We start from the raw sequence: 18,313 nt of genomic DNA, 5'->3' as shown, positions 1-18,313 counted from the left end.
CTTTTAAATAAAGACATAATCGTTTTGTAATACTGGAGGTTGGCTGGTTGCTTGAGATCATTACAGCTTATGAGCTAAGCTGATCCAAACACGCTCCAAGGTTTGGACAGGCAGGGAATGAGGAGAGGATGGGCTGAGTGCCTTCCAGCGATGACTGGAGATATGCAGGTAGTTTCCCAATTCCTGGATTAAGAGGCTTCTCGGAAGGGTGGTGGCAATACTACCGAAAAGTTGGAGCTGTGTGGGTCATGCTTTCCCCCCTCGGAGGGTGTTTGTGTGCGTTCATGTGAAGAAAGCTCCGTGACACTGCCTTTCTATGTAGTTTCTCTGCATCTGTTTTAGGGAACTTCCATACCTGTTCTTCAGAAAGCACCAAGCACATAGATGGCGCTGAATAAACAACAACAACCACCCCTTTGATCCCAAGATGTAAACTATGACTAACATATATTATATTTCTTTCCCTTTGACTAAGGGTCTGTTTCTGATTTAATGACTGACCACATAAGGCAGCCACCTCAGAGTGAGACTGCCAGCTCATACGTTCCACTGCCTCCGCAGAACTATGAGGTGGAAATGAGGGCTAAGTGGCATCTGCATGTTAATGGCGCTGCAGCCCAACCTCCACTTCCTCCAGCAGTTTCCCAGGCCAAAGGCCAAGAGTGGAGCAGAAGTTCCCTAACACCAGCCATTGGGTGTGCCCTACCAGAAAGACCAGAGCCACTGTATAATAATAATAATGGTTTTACAGCAGCGCGAAACTGTGGCCGTTCAACCCCCCACCCAGGTGAACTGAGTAAGGATGAGACACTCTTAGAACCAAAACTAGAACTTCATTTGTTTATACTCAATAAAGTTATTGCTTAGAGATATTTAAGATATTCCTTAACTTCACACTATAAACCTGCCACTGGACAGATAAATTCTTTCTAGGGTGGCTATTGTCTTACGCTACCTGTAAAAGACTCCCAGCCCCTTCTAGAATTCTAACATCCCACACACACAGAGAGAGAGAGAGAGAACCTTGCCTGTCCACAGACGATCCCTATCTTTAACTGAGAGCCAATTCACTATCTGTCCCCACTGACAGATAAACTCTGAGTCCTCTCAGATAAGTCAGACACCCCTTCTGCCCCCCCTGAAAGTCCCTCTTTCTAATCCCAGCCTCCTGTCTAACCCACAGAAAATCTCTCAGACAGTCCCTATCTGACCATCAGCTGTCAGCACTTCACTTAAATTCCACTCTCTTACACACATACAAGTGGAAGAGGAAGCGAGCTCGTTTTCTCCTGCTCCAGTGGCTAGGACACGACCCAACAAATTCAAGTTACAAGAAAGGAGATTCCGACTAAACATCAGGAAGAGCTTTCAGGTAGTAAGCTGCTTGACGGTGGAAGGTGGTGGACTCAACTTTCACTGGAAGTTTTTATGCAGGGGTTTGATGGCCACCTGCCCATGGATGCGTCAGCTGAGATTCCTGCATTGCAGGGGGTTGGACTAGATGACCCACGGGGTCCCTTCCAACTCTACACTTCTATGAGTCAATCCTTCTGTGACTAGCTGATTGGCTCACCAGCTCCCACTAGTTGTTGGGTCACATGCACCATAGCCAATGGTCTCAAAGGTCACTGAGAGGCCCTGGAGAACCGACAAGGCTACAATCCCCAATCCATTCCCCAGAGTAAGTCATCCACCAAGGTGGCCAAGGCTGCTTCCATCACATAACTAGGCTGAAAGCCAGACTTGAATGGCTCCGTAATCAATATCATCCAAGGCTGCTTGGAACTGCAATAGCACCACCCACTCCAGACCGTGCTTAAAAATGGAACACTGGGCACCAGGTGATAGTTATCAAGGACCACTGGATTTAGATTTGATATTTTAAAACAAAGGACATGGGCAGGGCAGCAGTCATGATCCCTTCCCTCAGAGAAGGATGACTCACTACATGTTTCAGATAGTACGGTTGGTCCTAGCAACCTGTAGTAGCCAGAAAAGACAATGATTTCATGCACAGGTGGTGGCACCCGGAGTTCCAAGCAGCCTCAGCCAAATCCTTGGATTGCACAAGCTGAAACGCATCGAAAGCAACGTGACTGGTGGTTTCAATCTTCACCTCTGTCAACAACCTATCAGCTTATCAGACTCTGCCAACAAAACCACAGTTTGCTAGAATTTCCAGGCCTTGGAAACTTATTATTATGCACTGAGAAGTTTGTCTCGGTTAAAGGATTTAAGACCTAACCAAGGATTGGAGAGCAGTCCTCCAGTTTGTGCAGCCTGCTTTCCCCCTTCACTGCCACTGGAAGGTATGTGTCCAGAAAAGGGAAAGGAACAGAGACGGCTCAGAATGAGCCAAGATGATGTACAAGCCAAGCCGCAACTGTAAAAGGATTTTGGCTCAGATGGTAATGAGCTAGTTGTTTATGAATGCATAAGCACGTTCGCAGACTGAAACCTGCCATCAAAAAAATAAAATAAAAAAATCTAAAAATGCATTTAGTGGGAATACAATCAAATGGTTGCTGGAACAATGAAAAATCTACAACTGTAGCTATTACAAATGAAACCCTGTGAATGCCTAATTCAAGTGATAATGTTTCAGAGGATTTCCCTAGAACATTTCTTTATTTTAATAATTTATATCCTGATTTTGTTTAATTTTAATAGAAAAAAACCTAAAGCCACTTAGAACATAAAATGAATAAAACCTTGCAAACAAGGATCAGAGTGTCAGGCTAGGACCTGGGAGACAAGGTTTCAAAATCCCAGCTCAGCCATGAAGCTCACTGGGCGACCTTGGGGAAGTCCCAGTCCCTCGGCCAGACCTGCCTCACAGGGCGGTTATGAGGGATAAAATGAGGAACAGGAGGACCATGTACGGCAGCACCTTAAGCTTGTAGAAAAGGTCTGAGGCAAATGCAATAATAAACAGAAAACAAATACAACAATTCATTCTTATAGCAGCCTAAGTGTAGCATTTCGTTGAAAAATGAAAACGGAGCTAAGTGAACTTCTCAAAACTCACCGGATCAGCTAAGAAGTCCATGGTGGGAAGGAAAACAGAACCTGAAAGGATTTCTCTTATAAGTATGGTGAATGATCTGAAAGGAATAAAAGAGCCTATTTTTATACATTTCTGCTTTTTCTCTCATCGCAATGAAGCTTTCATAAAGTACTCATTCTAAACTGTTGGAAAAATCACTTGCTGTTGCATATTTTGTAAAATGTGCAAGAATTCCTCACACTGCTGCTCACAGTGCAGTGCACTGATTTGGCCTTTCTGTCTTGCAGACCAGAGCCAATTTGAAGCACTTGGGATGTGTACTGATCGCTACTACTAAGGGTGCAAAATAACTGAAGAATATGGCGCTTTGGTGATGTTGCCATTAAGCTTTACGGGAAGACGGAAGAGGAGCAGTTCTGCACAACTGAGATCTGTGTGGAAGGAAAACCTACTAATTGGAGACTGCGACTGAAGCCTTTGAGAAGAATCACAACCAAGCACAGGTTATACTGAACCTACTCCCACACAACTGGTTTTTCATGAACACTGCCAAGTGTGGACCCTAGCTAGGTGTGTAGTTGCACAAGAGTCCTGGAAGCAAAGTAAGATTTTCTGAGATTACAAGATTTGTTTTTGAACTCTACTGTGCGTAACCACACAACGAAAAGGTATGGAATGCAAATAAATCAGAATCCTAAATTCATAGCATACCCGCAGTCTGTTGCCTTTGGAGGTAGAAGAAAAGAGAAAAGAAGTTCTGTAAGTTTCCTTAAATAATGAAGTTCATCTCTTCTACTTCTCAAAGCCACATGGAGCTCTGGTCCATATTCTTCTAAAGCAGCTTGCTGTAAATATTCGACATTTTTCACTGCAGGGAAAAAGGAAATTCAGCAAGATTTATATAAAATGTATATAGAATAGCTTTACGTAACAATTCTTCATATTTTACTTTACAACACAGTTCAGCTGTGAAGAGTGACAGGCTGTAGTTCTAGAGATATTGATATAGCTGCTCAGTCAGACTATTGCAATGTGTTCTTTGTACAGCTGCCTTTAAAAAACAGTCTGGAAACGGAATGTGGTCATTAACAGGGCTTCAAGCTACGGTGGCTCCCAGGCCCTTTCCAGGCCCAATTGAACGTGCTAGTTTTAACCTTTAAAGTCTGAAACAGCATATGACCAAGCTGCCTTTCCGTAAGGGAAAGGGCCTTTTCAGGAGTGGCATCTTGGATCACTTGGATCACATGGAGCCAAAGAACTGTAGAGTTGGAAGGGGCCTTGAGGATCATCATGTGACTAGTTCAAACCCCTGCAATGCAGGAATATGCAGCTGTCCCATACAGGGATCCAACCTGCAACCTTGGTGTTATCAGCACCACCCTCTAACCAACTGAGCCATGTATGTGAACTTTTCAGCACCAAGTGAAGCACCTTGTGTTAACCCATCTCTTTTAAAAAACTTGGGTAATCTGGGCTTGTTTTCAAATCTGACTGGGGAGAGTCAGAGAGTTCTGTTTCATTTTGTACCTCAATGTTTTTACCTAGTTTACTTATTCTAAGTGATTCAGAGAACTTTATGTTATGTGATGTCATACAAATTCCATAAATACAAAGAACTGTGCAGTCTCAAGACAAAAGACACAGTTGGACAACAATCCACATTAAAGGTGGAGATATTTCTGCAAGAAACACCCATGATTTCTCATCAAAAGAATTTGCTCCAATTTCCATATGCCTGTATCCCACTGCGACGGGGTGAGGATTATTCAGAAATAGCATGGGAAACTGTCAAAGTTTCCCCAAGCATTTTACCAGCAACTCAGTTTATTCCTGACCGTAGCAGTTTTTCATTTGTTTTTTTTTTTGAGACAGTTGCTGGATAATCTATATACCAAAAAGGGAAGGGCTAATATCTACTCAAAACAAATATTAATCTCATGTAAAAAGTTGTGTTATCTGGCTCTGGAAGTTTCAGTACTATGATGCACACTTTCTTCTGATGCCACAAATACAGATTTGGGCATGGAACATTTAACTTATGCCAGGATACACTGCAGTAAAGCTTTTTAGTTTGTTGATGAAAGAAGAATTCAATCAATTTGGGTAAAATTCACACCAGGTGCATATGTCATTACAGAATTTACAGACACAAGATACTCTACTGTCTCCCAATATTTCAGTCACTTACCATTTCCAGAAAGGTAGCCATGATAATTCTCTGGCAGCACATAAAAACCAAAGAGTTTTGTGGCACCTTAAAGACTAACGTATTTTGTCAGGGAACTGACATCGGAGGAAAGGGAAGTGGTAGGGCTCCCAGAGACTGGGAGAGAGTCAACAGCTAAAGCAGGGACCAGTAGGGGGAGCGCGGGGTCTCTGGAGGAGGATCTCAGTAATGCTGAGAGAGACGCAGCAGCCCAGGCAGGAAGCAGAAGGGGAGAGAAAGGGGTGAGAGACACTTCGAGCGAAAATAGTGGGGAGGTGTCAGAAGCAACTGCAGGGAGACCTATGCTTCGCCGGAAGCTGTCACGTCGTGAGTCCAGGAGACGCGTTTCCGTTAAGGAACTTCTTTGCTGGAAGCGCTTCCGCAGACAGCCACTGTCGGACTCTACAAGTGACTAGAGCAGACATGTCTGAGGAGCTCTGTCACACACAGAGGTTTGTGGGGTCGCACAAACTCTGAAGGGGCACTATTTTAAGCACAAGCAGCTAATCATCCCCTGACAGCAGTCCGACAGTCTCTGTACGCTGCCTGTGCAGGAGAAGGCATCATGAGCGACCCAGCAGGAGCCGGAGCCGCAGGGGGTGGAGCTGGTCCAAGCTTGGAAGACAGATACCGAGCATTGGAGGTCCAACTTGCGCTGCAGACGGCGAGGCTCGAGGAGAGGAGGGCTCAAGATGCAGACAAGAAGGGGAGAACCACTCAGTTCCCCAGAAAGGTACCAGGATTAGTGCAGAAGTTTGGGGGGGACCCCAAGGATTACCATGCCTTTAGGACTGAAATGCAATATGCCCTGAATGTGCAGTTTGATGAGTTCCCTGATGAGGAATCCCGAGTTGCTTTCATAATTGGGCATCTTGAGAAGGGGGCGCGGGACTGGGTTCGACCCCTGATGGCAACGCACAACGATATCCTGAAGGACGCTATGAAATTCTTTCGTGCAATGGATATCATGTTCTCCAGCGATATTGAGGAGGGGGGAGTGCGCAGACAGCTAATGGCTTGCAAGCAGGGAAGCAGATCTGTCCGTGAGTACTGGACTGAATTTACCATGCTGATTCACAGATTGGGGTGGGATTTATCGGCAGCACCCATTCAGATGCTATTTGAAGAAGGTCTTTCTTCAGCTGTGAAAGACGAGCTGGCCAGGAGCCCCAAATCTGCGCTGACCATTGGAGCGCGCCAGGAGGCAAGAGCCTTGGAGAGGCGGGAAGGGAGAGGGGAACGTTGGAAGGAGTTACGCATTCCAGACATTCCTGAGCCAGCTTTCCCGCCGGCAGAGCCGATGGAAATCGGAACAGCCCGCGCGCGCGCAGTTTCAAAGCCCAGTGAGGGGGCGAAGAAGGAGGGAAAGGGACCCCGGAAATGCTATCTCTGCCAACAGCCAGGCCACTTTGCCAGAGTCTGCCCCCAGAGGAAGGAATGGCAAGGGATGGTGGGAACTGTTGAGGGGAAAGAGCCGGGAGAAACGGAACAGGTAAAAGCCAACGCCTGGTTGCCAGCAGGGCACTGCAGCCAGGCCAAAGAGCAGTGAAAGTGCCCCTTTCCCAAGTGCCAGTGCCAGAAGCTCCTCGACCTGCTCTAGTGATTGAAGTGTCGCTAGAGTTGCAAAATGGACACCCCCTAAAAATAAAGGCGCTGTTGGACTCAGGCAGCTCCTGCAATTTCATGAGCAAGGAGTTTGCGGCTGAACACCAGATACAGACTATCCCTTTAAGCAACCCCCTGCAGGTGACCACGATCGATGGCAGAGAACTGTTGGGAGGAGGCGTCAGCTTGCAGACCATCCCAATGATAATGAGGGTGGCAAGGCACACAGAACTGATAGCGTTTAATGTGGCCACCTTGGGAGGCGCTCCCATTATTTTGGGAATGAGCTGGCTAGCCCTACATGATCCGCTGGTGGGCTGGCATCAAAGAGTGGTTTCCTTCGGTTCCGCACATTGCTTAGAACACTGCAGGGGGGAAAAGGGGTCAGCAGGGGCCCAAGCCACCCTAGCAGGGACGGAAGTGATGGAGAAGGGGAAGGTGCCATCACAGTATGCTGATCTCAGCGACGTGTTCAGCGAGAAGGAAGCTGACCAACCACCCCCGCATAGGCCTTTTGATTGCCAGATCAATTTACTCCCTGGAGCACAGCTTCCTGTAGGCAGGTTGTATGCCATGTCAGACAGGGAGATGCAGGAGTTGCGAGCGTTCATTGACAAGAACCTGAAGAGAGGCTTCATCAGAGAGTCCAAGGCAGCGGGGGGTAGCCCAGTGTTTTTTGTGGATAAAAAGAACACGGACAAGCCGAGACTGGTATGTGACTTTCGGGCCCTAAATGCAGTGACAGAGCCGGTGGCTTTTCCTATGCCCAGGATTGATGATATTTTGACCAGGGTGCGAAAAGGAAAGATTTTTACAAAGCTGGACCTAAGGGGGGCGTACAACCTGATACGTATAAGGAAAGGGGATGAATGGAAGACCACCATGTTCACCCCTTTGGGGGCATTTGAATATCTCGTTATGCCTTTTGGATTACAAGCAGGCTCCGCGTGTTTTCAAGCCTTTATGAACCATGTACTGGGGCCTTTGCTCTACAAGAATTGCGTGGCCTTCTTAGATGACGTGTTGGTGTATTCGGAGAATGAGGAGCAACATGTGAGAGACGTCAGAGAAGTGTTGAGCAGGCTGCATGCCAACAGACTGTGGGTGAAACTGGAGAAGTGTCAGTTTCATACCAAGGAGGTGGAATTCCTGGGGTACCGCTTGTCAGACAAGGGGTTGGCCATGGACCCCGGCAAGGTTCAAGCGGTGCTGGAATGGAAAACCCCCAAGACTAAGAAGGATGTGCAGAGGTTCCTAGGGTTTGGAAACTTTTATCGTAAGTTCATCCGAAACTTCGCTCACCTGACGGCGCCCATCACGGACTGTCTCAGCAGCAAAAAGAAGTTTGTTTGGACGGGGGAGGCGGAGCGAGCGTTTGAGGAACTGAAAAAGGCCTTCGCCTCTGACGAACAACTTCTACATGTGGATTTACAAAAAAAGCTGAGGGTCGAAACAGACGCTTCTGACAGAGCCATAGGGGCGGTGCTTCTTCTGCAGCCAGGGAAGGAGGGGTCCGAGTGGCGACCGTGTGCCTTCTTTTCGCGAAAGCTGAACAAATCGGAGAGAAACTACACGGTGTATGACCAGGAACTTCTTGCGATTTATGAGGCCTTCCGGAGATGGAGGCACCTACTAATTGGTGCACAACAGAAGGTGCAAGTACGCACGGACCATAAGAATCTAGAGTATTGGAGAACTGCGCGAGTGCTCAACCAACGGCAGTTGAGATGGGCCCAGGAGTTCTCCAAATTTAACTTTGAGATTTGTTACGTACCAGGCCAGGAGAACGTTAGGGCGGACGCTCTATCACGCAAACCTGAATATTTGGAGGGAGAGGGTGCACCCGAAGAGACCCATGTCATTCCCGAGGATCGCTGGGTGTGTGGGGCGGCACTGGTGGGGCTAAGGGAACTGATAGAGGGAACGGTGCAGGATGAATATGCCCAGGACAAACTCAGGGGTCTCAGGAGGGAGGGAGACAAACCCGGGGGTTTTGAGGAGAGAAACGGGGCGTTGTACTACAAGGGAGCGTTATACGTACCTGAAGGAGAATTGAGGGAAAAGGTACTCAAGCAACTGCACGATAGCCCCACAGCAGGGCATTTTGGGCAACACAAAACCATGTGGCTGGTTACCAGGGAATTCTGGTGGCCCAAGGTCAGGGAAGATGTGCGGGAGTATGTGAGAGGGTGTGACCGATGTCAACGAGCCAAGGGGGAGAGGCGGGCACCGGCAGGTTTATTAGAACCACTACCCACGCCGGAAAGACCATGGGAGGCAGTGGCAATAGATTTTATGACTGATCTGCCCAGGTCCAAAGGGAAGACAGCCATTATGGTTGTGGTAGACCTGTTAACCAAGATGGCCCACTTTATAGCCTGCTCACATGCGGTCACAGCAGAAGAAACCGCTAAATTGTTTGTGGAAAATGTGTTTAGATTGCATGGTGCCCCCTTGAGGGTGGTTTCGGACCGAGGGAAACAATTTACTTCCAGGTTCTGGAGGAAGCTCATGAGCTTATTGCATGTAGAGGTGAATTTCTCAACTGCCCGTCATCCAGAAACCAACGGGCAGGCGGAAAGAGCTAATGGTGTCCTCCAGCAATATTTGAGGTGTTATGTGAATGACAGAGAGAATGATTGGGTGGAGAAGCTGGCGTTGGCAGAATTTGCCTATAACAATGCGGAGAACGTGTCCACGGGAATGAGCCCTTTTTTGGCCAATCACGGGTGTCATCCCCGAGCCTTCCCAGGGGGGGAGGGGGAGAACTGGAGCGTTCCAGCCGCAGAACAGTTCGTTGAAGAAATGGAAGCGATCCATCGCCAGCTCCAACTTAATTTAAACAGGGCGAAGGAGGAATATAAGAGGCAGGCAGACAAAACCAGAAGGGAAGGAGAAAGCATTAGGGTGGGGGATCAGGTGTGGTTGTCCACCCAAGGGTTACCATTTAAAGGAGGTTGTAAGAAGTTAAGACCCAAAAGACTGGGCCCATTTGAAGTCACGCAACAGGTCAACCCAGTGGCTTTCAGACTCCGGTTACCTAACCACATGAAGTTGCACCCAGTGTTCCACAGATCATTGCTGTCACCGTATATAGGGGACAGAGAGGGGAGGGTCAATAGGGGACCAGCTATGGAGGAAAAAGAACACGGCTACCATGTAGCGGAGATTCTCGATTCCAGGTGGAGGGGAGAGCAAGTAGAGTATTTGGTAATGTGGGAAGGGGAGCCGGAGTCGGAAAACACCTGGGTCAGGGCAGAGGATGTAGATGACGAGGTTTTGATTGAAACTTTTCATCAGAGATTCCCTCGGAAACCCCAGCCAGTGGCGAGGTTCCGGAGGGAATACTTCGCCACCACCGACGAAGAAGAAGAGTTGGAGGGGTTCGCTGATTCCGAGGTGGAGGAGGATTCAGCGAGTCGGAACGAAGACCGATGGAGGGAAATGTTCGAGACGTCGGAAGATGAGGAGGATTCTTTTAGGGGTTTCAGCTCCTCACCGCCCAGAGGAGAGAGTAGGGGCGGGGGAGAGGGGGGCCCTGGAGGGGAGGTGGATGTCAGGGAACTGACATCGGAGGAAAGGGAAGTGGTAGGGCTCCCAGAGACTGGGAGAGAGTCAACAGCTAAAGCAGGGACCAGTAGGGGGAGCGCGGGGTCTCTGGAGGAGGATCTCAGTAATGCTGAGAGAGACGCAGCAGCCCAGGCAGGAAGCAGAAGGGGAGAGAAAGGGGTGAGAGACACTTCGAGCGAAAATAGTGGGGAGGTGTCAGAAGCAACTGCAGGGAGACCTATGCTTCGCCGGAAGCTGTCACGTCGTGAGTCCAGGAGACGCGTTTCCGTTAAGGAACTTCTTTGCTGGAAGCGCTTCCGCAGACAGCCACTGTCGGACTCTACAAGTGACTAGAGCAGACATGTCTGAGGAGCTCTGTCACACACAGAGGTTTGTGGGGTCGCACAAACTCTGAAGGGGCACTATTTTAAGCACAAGCAGCTAATCATCCCCTGACATATTTATTACGGGATAAGCTTTCGTGGACTACTGACCACTTTATCAAAAGCATGAAGTAATATTCCGATTTACAGATATACATGTTGGAGGGGGTAGTGGCAAAAATGATTTTAAACAGTGAGGTCAGAAGGGAATGAAATGTAGAAAATGACAGATTGCAATAATTACATTACTAACAGGCACCATTAACAAAAAACAGCCAATGATAACACAGACACAACAGTTGTAAGCCAATTGAACAAAAATAGCATAACAATCCATTGGCCAATTCAGGTTTTGTTCTGTAAACAAACAGCACTTCAGACAAAAGATATTCAGCACACCTGATTATTATTTTTTGCACAAGGGTACTTTTTGTCCCAGTCAATGTAAAGATGGGGTATTAAAAAAAAGTGTCATGGGTTTTTATCCAGGAAAGCACTCTGAAGAGATAACAACCATTTCATAAAGATAACAATGGGGTTTTGCCAGGCTAACAACCATTAAAATGCATGGTACTGTTAATGCTACCTTTATGACTGGCTTTGGCTATTACTTCTATATGCTTCATAGCTGCCTTCAGCATTTTCCTTGTAATAACCGTTGGAATATCCACCTGGATGAGAAGTAGAAGAGGAAATCATTTTCCTTATTATTAATAAAAAGATGACAACAAAGTGCATTTGCTTATAAAGCAACATTCAAGCTGCATAATTTAGTGTCAAAAAACAAGACAAGTATTGAAGGTTCTTGTTTTAATTGTAAATTAGATGCAAGAGCTTAATTCAGCCAACGTGTCCCAGCATAAAGGACTGTTAAGTACACAAACTATTTCAAAAGTCACTGCCTCCAGAAAACTCTCAAGTACTGTACATCTGAGGGGGGCTGGGAACATAAATTCCCACTCAACCTAAGATACAATTCCCAAGATTATTTGAAAAATACTGCAAGCACTGGACTGGTATAAAACAGATATGAGGCTGAGGGGGGGGGGCACCCAGTGTTTCCCAAGTAATCCTTTACTACCATCTTCTAAAAAGCCCAACCGAAAATGATTTACATTCGATTCAACACCATAGCGCTGTTACCTTGTATATTCGACGAATTACTGCAGATGCAAAAAATCTCAGTGTTACTCTTAATTCATCCACAGATGATTCATCATCAGTTATTTCCCTGCAAAATTTCAAAAGAAAGCACTGTGCATCATTATTGATAAGCAGATACATTCATCTCTGTTCCTGTTTAGTCATTTCATAGGATGCTTATAAAGTTGAGGTAATTTTAATCTATTTTAGTATTTTAACCTTTGTATGTTTTAAAATTAGGCCTGCTATCTTTTCTAGATTTTTTTTTTTTTTGTAAACCACTTGGAGTGGTGGTGGTGTTGTTTAACAATCAAGCAGTGAAATAAATAACTAGGTTAATATGGCTCCGGACGCTACCTATGGGAAACGATACACTGAACAACATTTCACAGATTCCCAAACTATACTCCCAAATTTTCATGCTCACCAGACAATCAAAGTGAGCTTTTAATTTCTAAGTATTACGAAATCCATTTGTTGTTCTTTTTTATTCCCCCTCACCTTTTCTTCTTCTTTTTCTGTATCACTTTATTTCTTTTAATTGAAATCACTTCAATAAAGTATAAATAAAACTAAATTTAGTGGCTTAAATAATTACCGTATTTTTTGCACCATAACACTCACTTTTTTCCTCCTAAAAAGTAAGGGGAAATGTCTATGCGTGTTATGGGGGGAATGCCTACGGGTGGCATGCCTACGGATTTTCCTCCTCTAAAAACTATGTGCGTGTTATGGTCGGGTGCGTGTTATAGAGCGAAAAATACGGTATATATAATTATACATACTTCGTATACTTTAAGCCTTATCAGTGAACAAATCCTCAAAGCACTCTTATTTTAAGACAAGATGGTATTTCAGCTCCCTCTGCTGTCTTAATGGGGCAAAGCTTTAAAATACAATATTAATCCAAGGAACCTCTACCATCCACAGGTTAAGAATTTGCAGCACAAGAACAGGATTTGCCAAATGAATTGTCTTATATACCATCCTTTGTAACTTCTATGTGTAGATGGATATAGGGCTATTTTAAAAACTACTGAATAAAGATTCATTGAAGGAATCTTACCTGTACCAGGGATAAACAAAGTTTTCCAGCACAAGCTCAAACACCTGCAAATAAAATCACAGTGACAAATTAAATAATGCATTAAAATATTCCCGATAAAAGAGGCAACTGAGAGGGATGGCATGCCACTGGCAGAAGCATTTCAGCAACAAAGGCAGCTGCGTATACTGCATGAATCTTCAGCCCCAAAAGCATTTAGAAAGCAATGTGGGGTGCAGGTCTGGGGATTCAATGTTCATGTTCTTGTATGCCCAAAAATGTTGGTAGAGAGGTGGCAGAACTGCAGCCATGCATTTCTTCAAGAATCAACTGGTCTGTTTACTACCAGCAATGTGAGCGGCAACAAGCCAAAAAATATTCCCTTTCCCATTGATGCAGTGACAGAAAGAAAATCACTCTCTTACACAGTGCTCCTTATTTATTTATTTTTACAATCAATTATAATTTGAAAAATGATAAAAGTGCTCTTTTTTCATAAATATTCATAGGACAGTGTGAACGGAATGGTTTACTTGCTTAGGCCTCTAGGTAAAAAGCTGGGAGCTACTCTCAAGTAATTGGAGTGATCTTATACAGTTGAAGCATCTATGCTGCTCCTAGGTTTCGAGGTCAGAGCTGGGGCCTGGTAATTAGGAACTGGTTTCAGCTATGAAAAGCACGTACACTAAAGTGCTAGGAGGTTCTAGGTGTTAAGTCTTCTGATTGGTTTGGGGGACTCAGCCTCAGTTGTTATAATTTTTACTGTTAGGCTAGCCATTGCTCCTTTTTTCTCCATTTAATTTCCATTTAGTCTCTTTTTGCCTTCCTTGACTTTTTTATCTGGGAGATCATATTTGCTATGCTATGGATTTTCGTTTCTGAATCATTATTTTGTGGTATGTATAGGGTTCAGAATTACCTTTTTTATTTTAGTCTGATTTATATTTCCTAAATATAGCTATCAACTGTACTTTGGTCCCCCTTACATGCAGTTATTTTTGTTCCATTTTCTTCTTGTTCTTTTTTAATAGAGCTATCTTATTTCAGATTGGATACAAGCCTTGGTACTGAATCCAGTTCCTAACTACTTGCTACTGAATAACTGGCTAGCCTGAGGCTCAGAGAGCATTTAGCTCTTTATTTTTTAAGCTTTTGCTTCTCTGGAATCTTAGGGGTGTCCAGTAAGGTATGGGAGTCTCCTTGCCCAGACTAGATAAGGCATGACAGCAGTGTACTTTGCAAGGGTGTTGGCAGCCCTGGATATTAGACACCAGCTGATCCACCAAGGGTGGGCCCCACATTTTAGGGGCAAGATCTTTGCAGGTGGTATTGAATGAATCCATCCTGTCAGCAGAAGGATTTTCATTTATGCAAAACAGGACCTTTCCCCTCCTCTCCTCCTGGAACAGATTTTGCAAAAATCCTTGCGCTGGCTGAACATTCACTTGGTGTTACGTTGGATCCACCCATAATTTACTAATTCTTACAAACAGGGCAAATGCAAAATTCTGGTATTCAAAGCAAGGATGATAGTGATTTTTTAAAATGAGATTTCTACACCTGGTGATGCTAAACAGTTACCTCTGAGAGAGATGCATCAACTTTAGAAGGAACTTTCAAGTTCAGCCATGGCTGATAATTTTGTAGCAGAAATGTAGGCCTATGGAATAAAGAAGATTGTTAAGCAGTGGTCCATTCCTCAAGGTACAAAAAAGATAATTAAAATGCTATTTTTCACTTACCTGTGCCTATTACATTTGACGCTACTACATACTGTACAGGTGTAACCTTGAGGATATAGTTCTTGCAGTTCTAATTGCTAAGAAAACAAACAAGCGTTCTATTACTCATAATCCTAAGGAAATAATTCAGCATTGGCCATGTTTAATGATTATGCAATGAAACTAATCACATAAGACGAAATGTTGATACAACAACACAGAAATAAATACTGAAACAATCTGCATCCCCCACCCCCAAAAAACAAGACTTGTAACATCAAGCAAATATTCACACCACAGCACATCTCAAATGTCTTGAAATTAGGCTACTCTCCTAAACTCATTCGGCTTTCACCTTCCTGCTCCTTCCCACAATCTTATCTTGCTGCTATGCCACTTGTGGAACAATGCTTGATCCAGCTGAAGCATCTACCAAATAGAAGAGAAGGTCTGTTGTTGTTTTTTCCAATTCCTCCTTCCACCATAGCATTATACCTTCCACCCTCCAACCCTCCAGAACTGATCTGAGAGGGACATAGGTGACTGCAGAGCAAAGGGAGGGGGAAATGACAAAAATTGCCTCTCCTTCTGTTACATTAGCGGACACTTCCACTAAATCAAATGCCATTCCACAAGTGGACAGCAGCAATGGATTTCTTCCACTACCTATGAATCTGTCTAAAGCAAAGGGGGAAAGGCAGCAATGCCAAACCTCAGCTGGGTTGAGAAAGGAGTGAGATGACGGCTCTATAGGCTCTTTTCCCTTCTCACCAGCAGCTTCATACCAGGACTTTCTTTTCATTTATGGCAGAAGCATCAGTGATGCCAAACCTTGGCTGGCGGTGAGGAGGAAAAGTGCACCTAAGAATCCTCTCACACTTGGAACTTCATGCCACCCACTACAGTATCCCAACCTTTTCTTCATTTTGTACTTTCCTCCCCCCCACCCATGAAATCTATCCCCTCACCCCCAGCTGGGTTTTGACACTGAAAAAGTAAGCACGGCTTTGGGGGGGTGCAGAAGGGCTTAGCATGTTCCACCTGCGCACACCCCCTTCCCCTTGAAACTGTACACAGCATCATTTAGAAATATTTGTACATGCACAGTCCCTCCGTCTCTTCAAAATAAGCATGTATGCCTTTTGCAAATACATTCTGATGAGGCATATGTTCCATACAATCTACAAATATTTCTATATTTTTCAGTAAAATAAATGGCTATCAAATAATTTCATTAAACATCAGCCTTTTAACTAATTTAATCTAAATTTGTATATTACCCAAGTCTCAACATAGGTACTTTTTGAGATATTGAAGGAAGTGTGCCAAATGCAGTATTTAATAAACAAAGATGCTGTAAACTTGCAGCAGCATCAACTAAAAGTAGTTCTTGATCACTAACTAATCTTTCAGTTAAATTTGCATAAACCTAGGGCTCTGACAATGATAAAAGAAAGCAGTATTCAGTTGTTTCTTCCATATGAGGTATCAAAAGCACACTAATGAAGTTATACTTTACCTTGGTTTTATGTTTTATGGTAAATAGAATATTGGGTAAGAGGGAATCTGGTCCTAAGGAACAATAGAATGTGACAACTCCCGCCACAAATGACCAGAAGGTCATGAGAATGTGAAGATACCTCAAAAATAAAGAGAAAAATTACAATCTACAAAGCAGCACAAAAACGTATATCGGGTTATGTTTCTACTACGAACTTTGAAAACCATATTCAACACTACATATACTATAACAGAAATTTACACAGCTATCAAGACATTCATATCAGATGCTGTTGGACTAAGATTTCCATAAACCCCAACCATTTGGACCAACGGGCTACAACTCTCATCATTCCTGAGCAACATCTAGAGACTACAAATTCTCCATACTTGTGCTAAATGGTGAAGAAACTTTGCTTATTTCAGTGCCTAACCTACAAGTGCCAAGACTTAGGCGCCTGAATGGCAATAAGCATAATGCAGTAAGTGACTGTGCAGTATCTAAAGTCATAAATGTTAAAAGAGATACGGGTACTCCTCCAAAATATCAGAGTCACTGCTGCAAAGAGACCATGATTAACAGTTGGGATAGCTTAGTCAGTAAAGAATGAGGGTTTGTGGGGTTGAGCCCTATGTTGGGCAAAATATTTCTGCATCACAGAGGGTCAGACTATATGAACCTTGTGCTCCCTTCCAACTCTACAGCTCTATGATTCAAATTATTCTAGGCATTGTGAGACTCAGCCCCCAACTGGTGCAAATTCACACACAATGTCCTTTGCTCACAAGCAGCGTTTTGATGGTGTTGCAGGAGGGTGACAGATACTCACACTGGGCCTCTCCTTGACAGGGAGAAAGGAGAGGCTGCAGCAAAGAAAAGTGCTCTTGTGAAAACAGGTGGGGGTAGTGGTTCGTAGAAACGATTCCCACACGTGTAATTCCACCAGCGAGGGGGGCGAACGGAGGTCAACGTAACGTAAAGACAGCCCTCCTTTCTGTTTATTGACTTTTGTGCCCTACCTTTGCTCTTAAAACACAAAACCCGAGCAGTTTACTAAAAAGGGTTTATCACGCCCCTTCCACAGCCGTCCTTCCGGCTACACCTACAAAGGGATGTGTTTTATTTGACTGGTGGCAAATACATTTCGACCTGAAGCGGCTTCCGCGAGCAGGAGAGCGGGCTCTGCCCCGCTCGTGCGCTTCCGTGACGGGGAGCACCCCCAGCGCCGACCCCGCTTGGCCCCCCCATCCCCGTTACCTGCTGAGCAGGAGCGTCGCCGCACTGAGCCCCAGGAGGAGGCAGCAGAAGAGCGGGTACTGGCGGCACGTCTCGCGCAGCGCCTCCGCGCCGCGCACGCGCCGGCACAGCTTCTCCCCGGCCGCGCGCACCCGCCTCATGGTGGAGGGGGCCGTGGCGGAGCACGGGACCCCAGCTGCACCTGCGGACCCCGCGGTCAGGAAAACACCGGGGACTCGGCGCTCCCGACTTCCGGTTTCTCTCACGTGACCTATTACCCCACCCCGCTTTCTCTCACGTGACTTCCCACACACCCACCGCCGCGAAAGAGGCGGGCCAATGCTGCCACGTGTCCCAGGCAGGAAGTTGGCGCCGAGCGGCTCCCCGAAGCGCTTTTCCCGTTTTGGTTCCCCTCGGTCTCTTGGGGAGAGCTCCCCTGAAAAGCGCAGCAACCCTCTGCGCGCCTCTTCCCTCCGCCCGCTTGGGCACCCTATTCCGTGGGCAACGGAAAAGGGCGGGGGGAAGAAGCGGAACCGCTGAAGCACTTCCGCCCATTCTTGCAGACTTCCAATTTGTAGAAGTAAAAGCGCTCAAAATGGCGGCCCGACGAAAGCCAACTCTTAATAGGATATACAGCCCACGTTTCCATAGGTCTTGCATGCTACTAAATAGCCGGCGCAGCGTCCGAACAAGCAGTGGTCTTTACGACACGTACGTCCCTCAGGACCTGCTCACCCTTAGCCACAAAGGAAAAGCCAGTTGCTGCATCCTTTGAGCACAAATAAAAATAAACCAACCAAGGATGCTGCGGTACCTTCAGGTACGGAGGTACCGACATCTATATAACGTAAAAGGTTGTTGTGACCTAGCCTGTTGTCAGATGCATGTTCCTGTCCTTTACAGCAAAGGCTGTAAGC

General features: G+C 45.6%; 1 protein-coding gene across 1 annotated transcript in view; it reads right to left on the bottom strand.

Moving 5' to 3' along the window:
• Positions 1-17,610, bottom strand: part of SNX14 (sorting nexin 14) — a 40,511-nt gene extending 22,901 nt beyond the window's left edge. Inside the window, exons 1-9 of the mRNA XM_082216933.1 lie at positions 17,418-17,610; positions 16,179-16,299; positions 14,681-14,757; positions 14,520-14,598; positions 12,960-13,003; positions 11,894-11,981; positions 11,337-11,421; positions 3,719-3,875; positions 3,029-3,104 (exon numbers count right to left, since the gene is read on the bottom strand). Coding sequence (XP_082073059.1) covers positions 3,029-3,104; positions 3,719-3,875; positions 11,337-11,421; positions 11,894-11,981; positions 12,960-13,003; positions 14,520-14,598; positions 14,681-14,757; positions 16,179-16,299; positions 17,418-17,557 — 867 coding nt within the window. The 5' untranslated portion in view covers positions 17,558-17,610. The remainder of the gene's footprint in view (positions 1-3,028; positions 3,105-3,718; positions 3,876-11,336; positions 11,422-11,893; positions 11,982-12,959; positions 13,004-14,519; positions 14,599-14,680; positions 14,758-16,178; positions 16,300-17,417) is intronic.
• Positions 17,611-18,313: the final 703 nt, after the last annotated feature.

The sequence above is a fragment of the Podarcis vaucheri genome (assembly GCF_965113315.1).
Source record: "Podarcis vaucheri genome assembly, chromosome: 3".
NCBI lineage: Eukaryota > Metazoa > Chordata > Lepidosauria > Squamata > Lacertidae > Podarcis > Podarcis vaucheri.
This window is presented reverse-complemented; position numbering and strand designations above follow the sequence as displayed.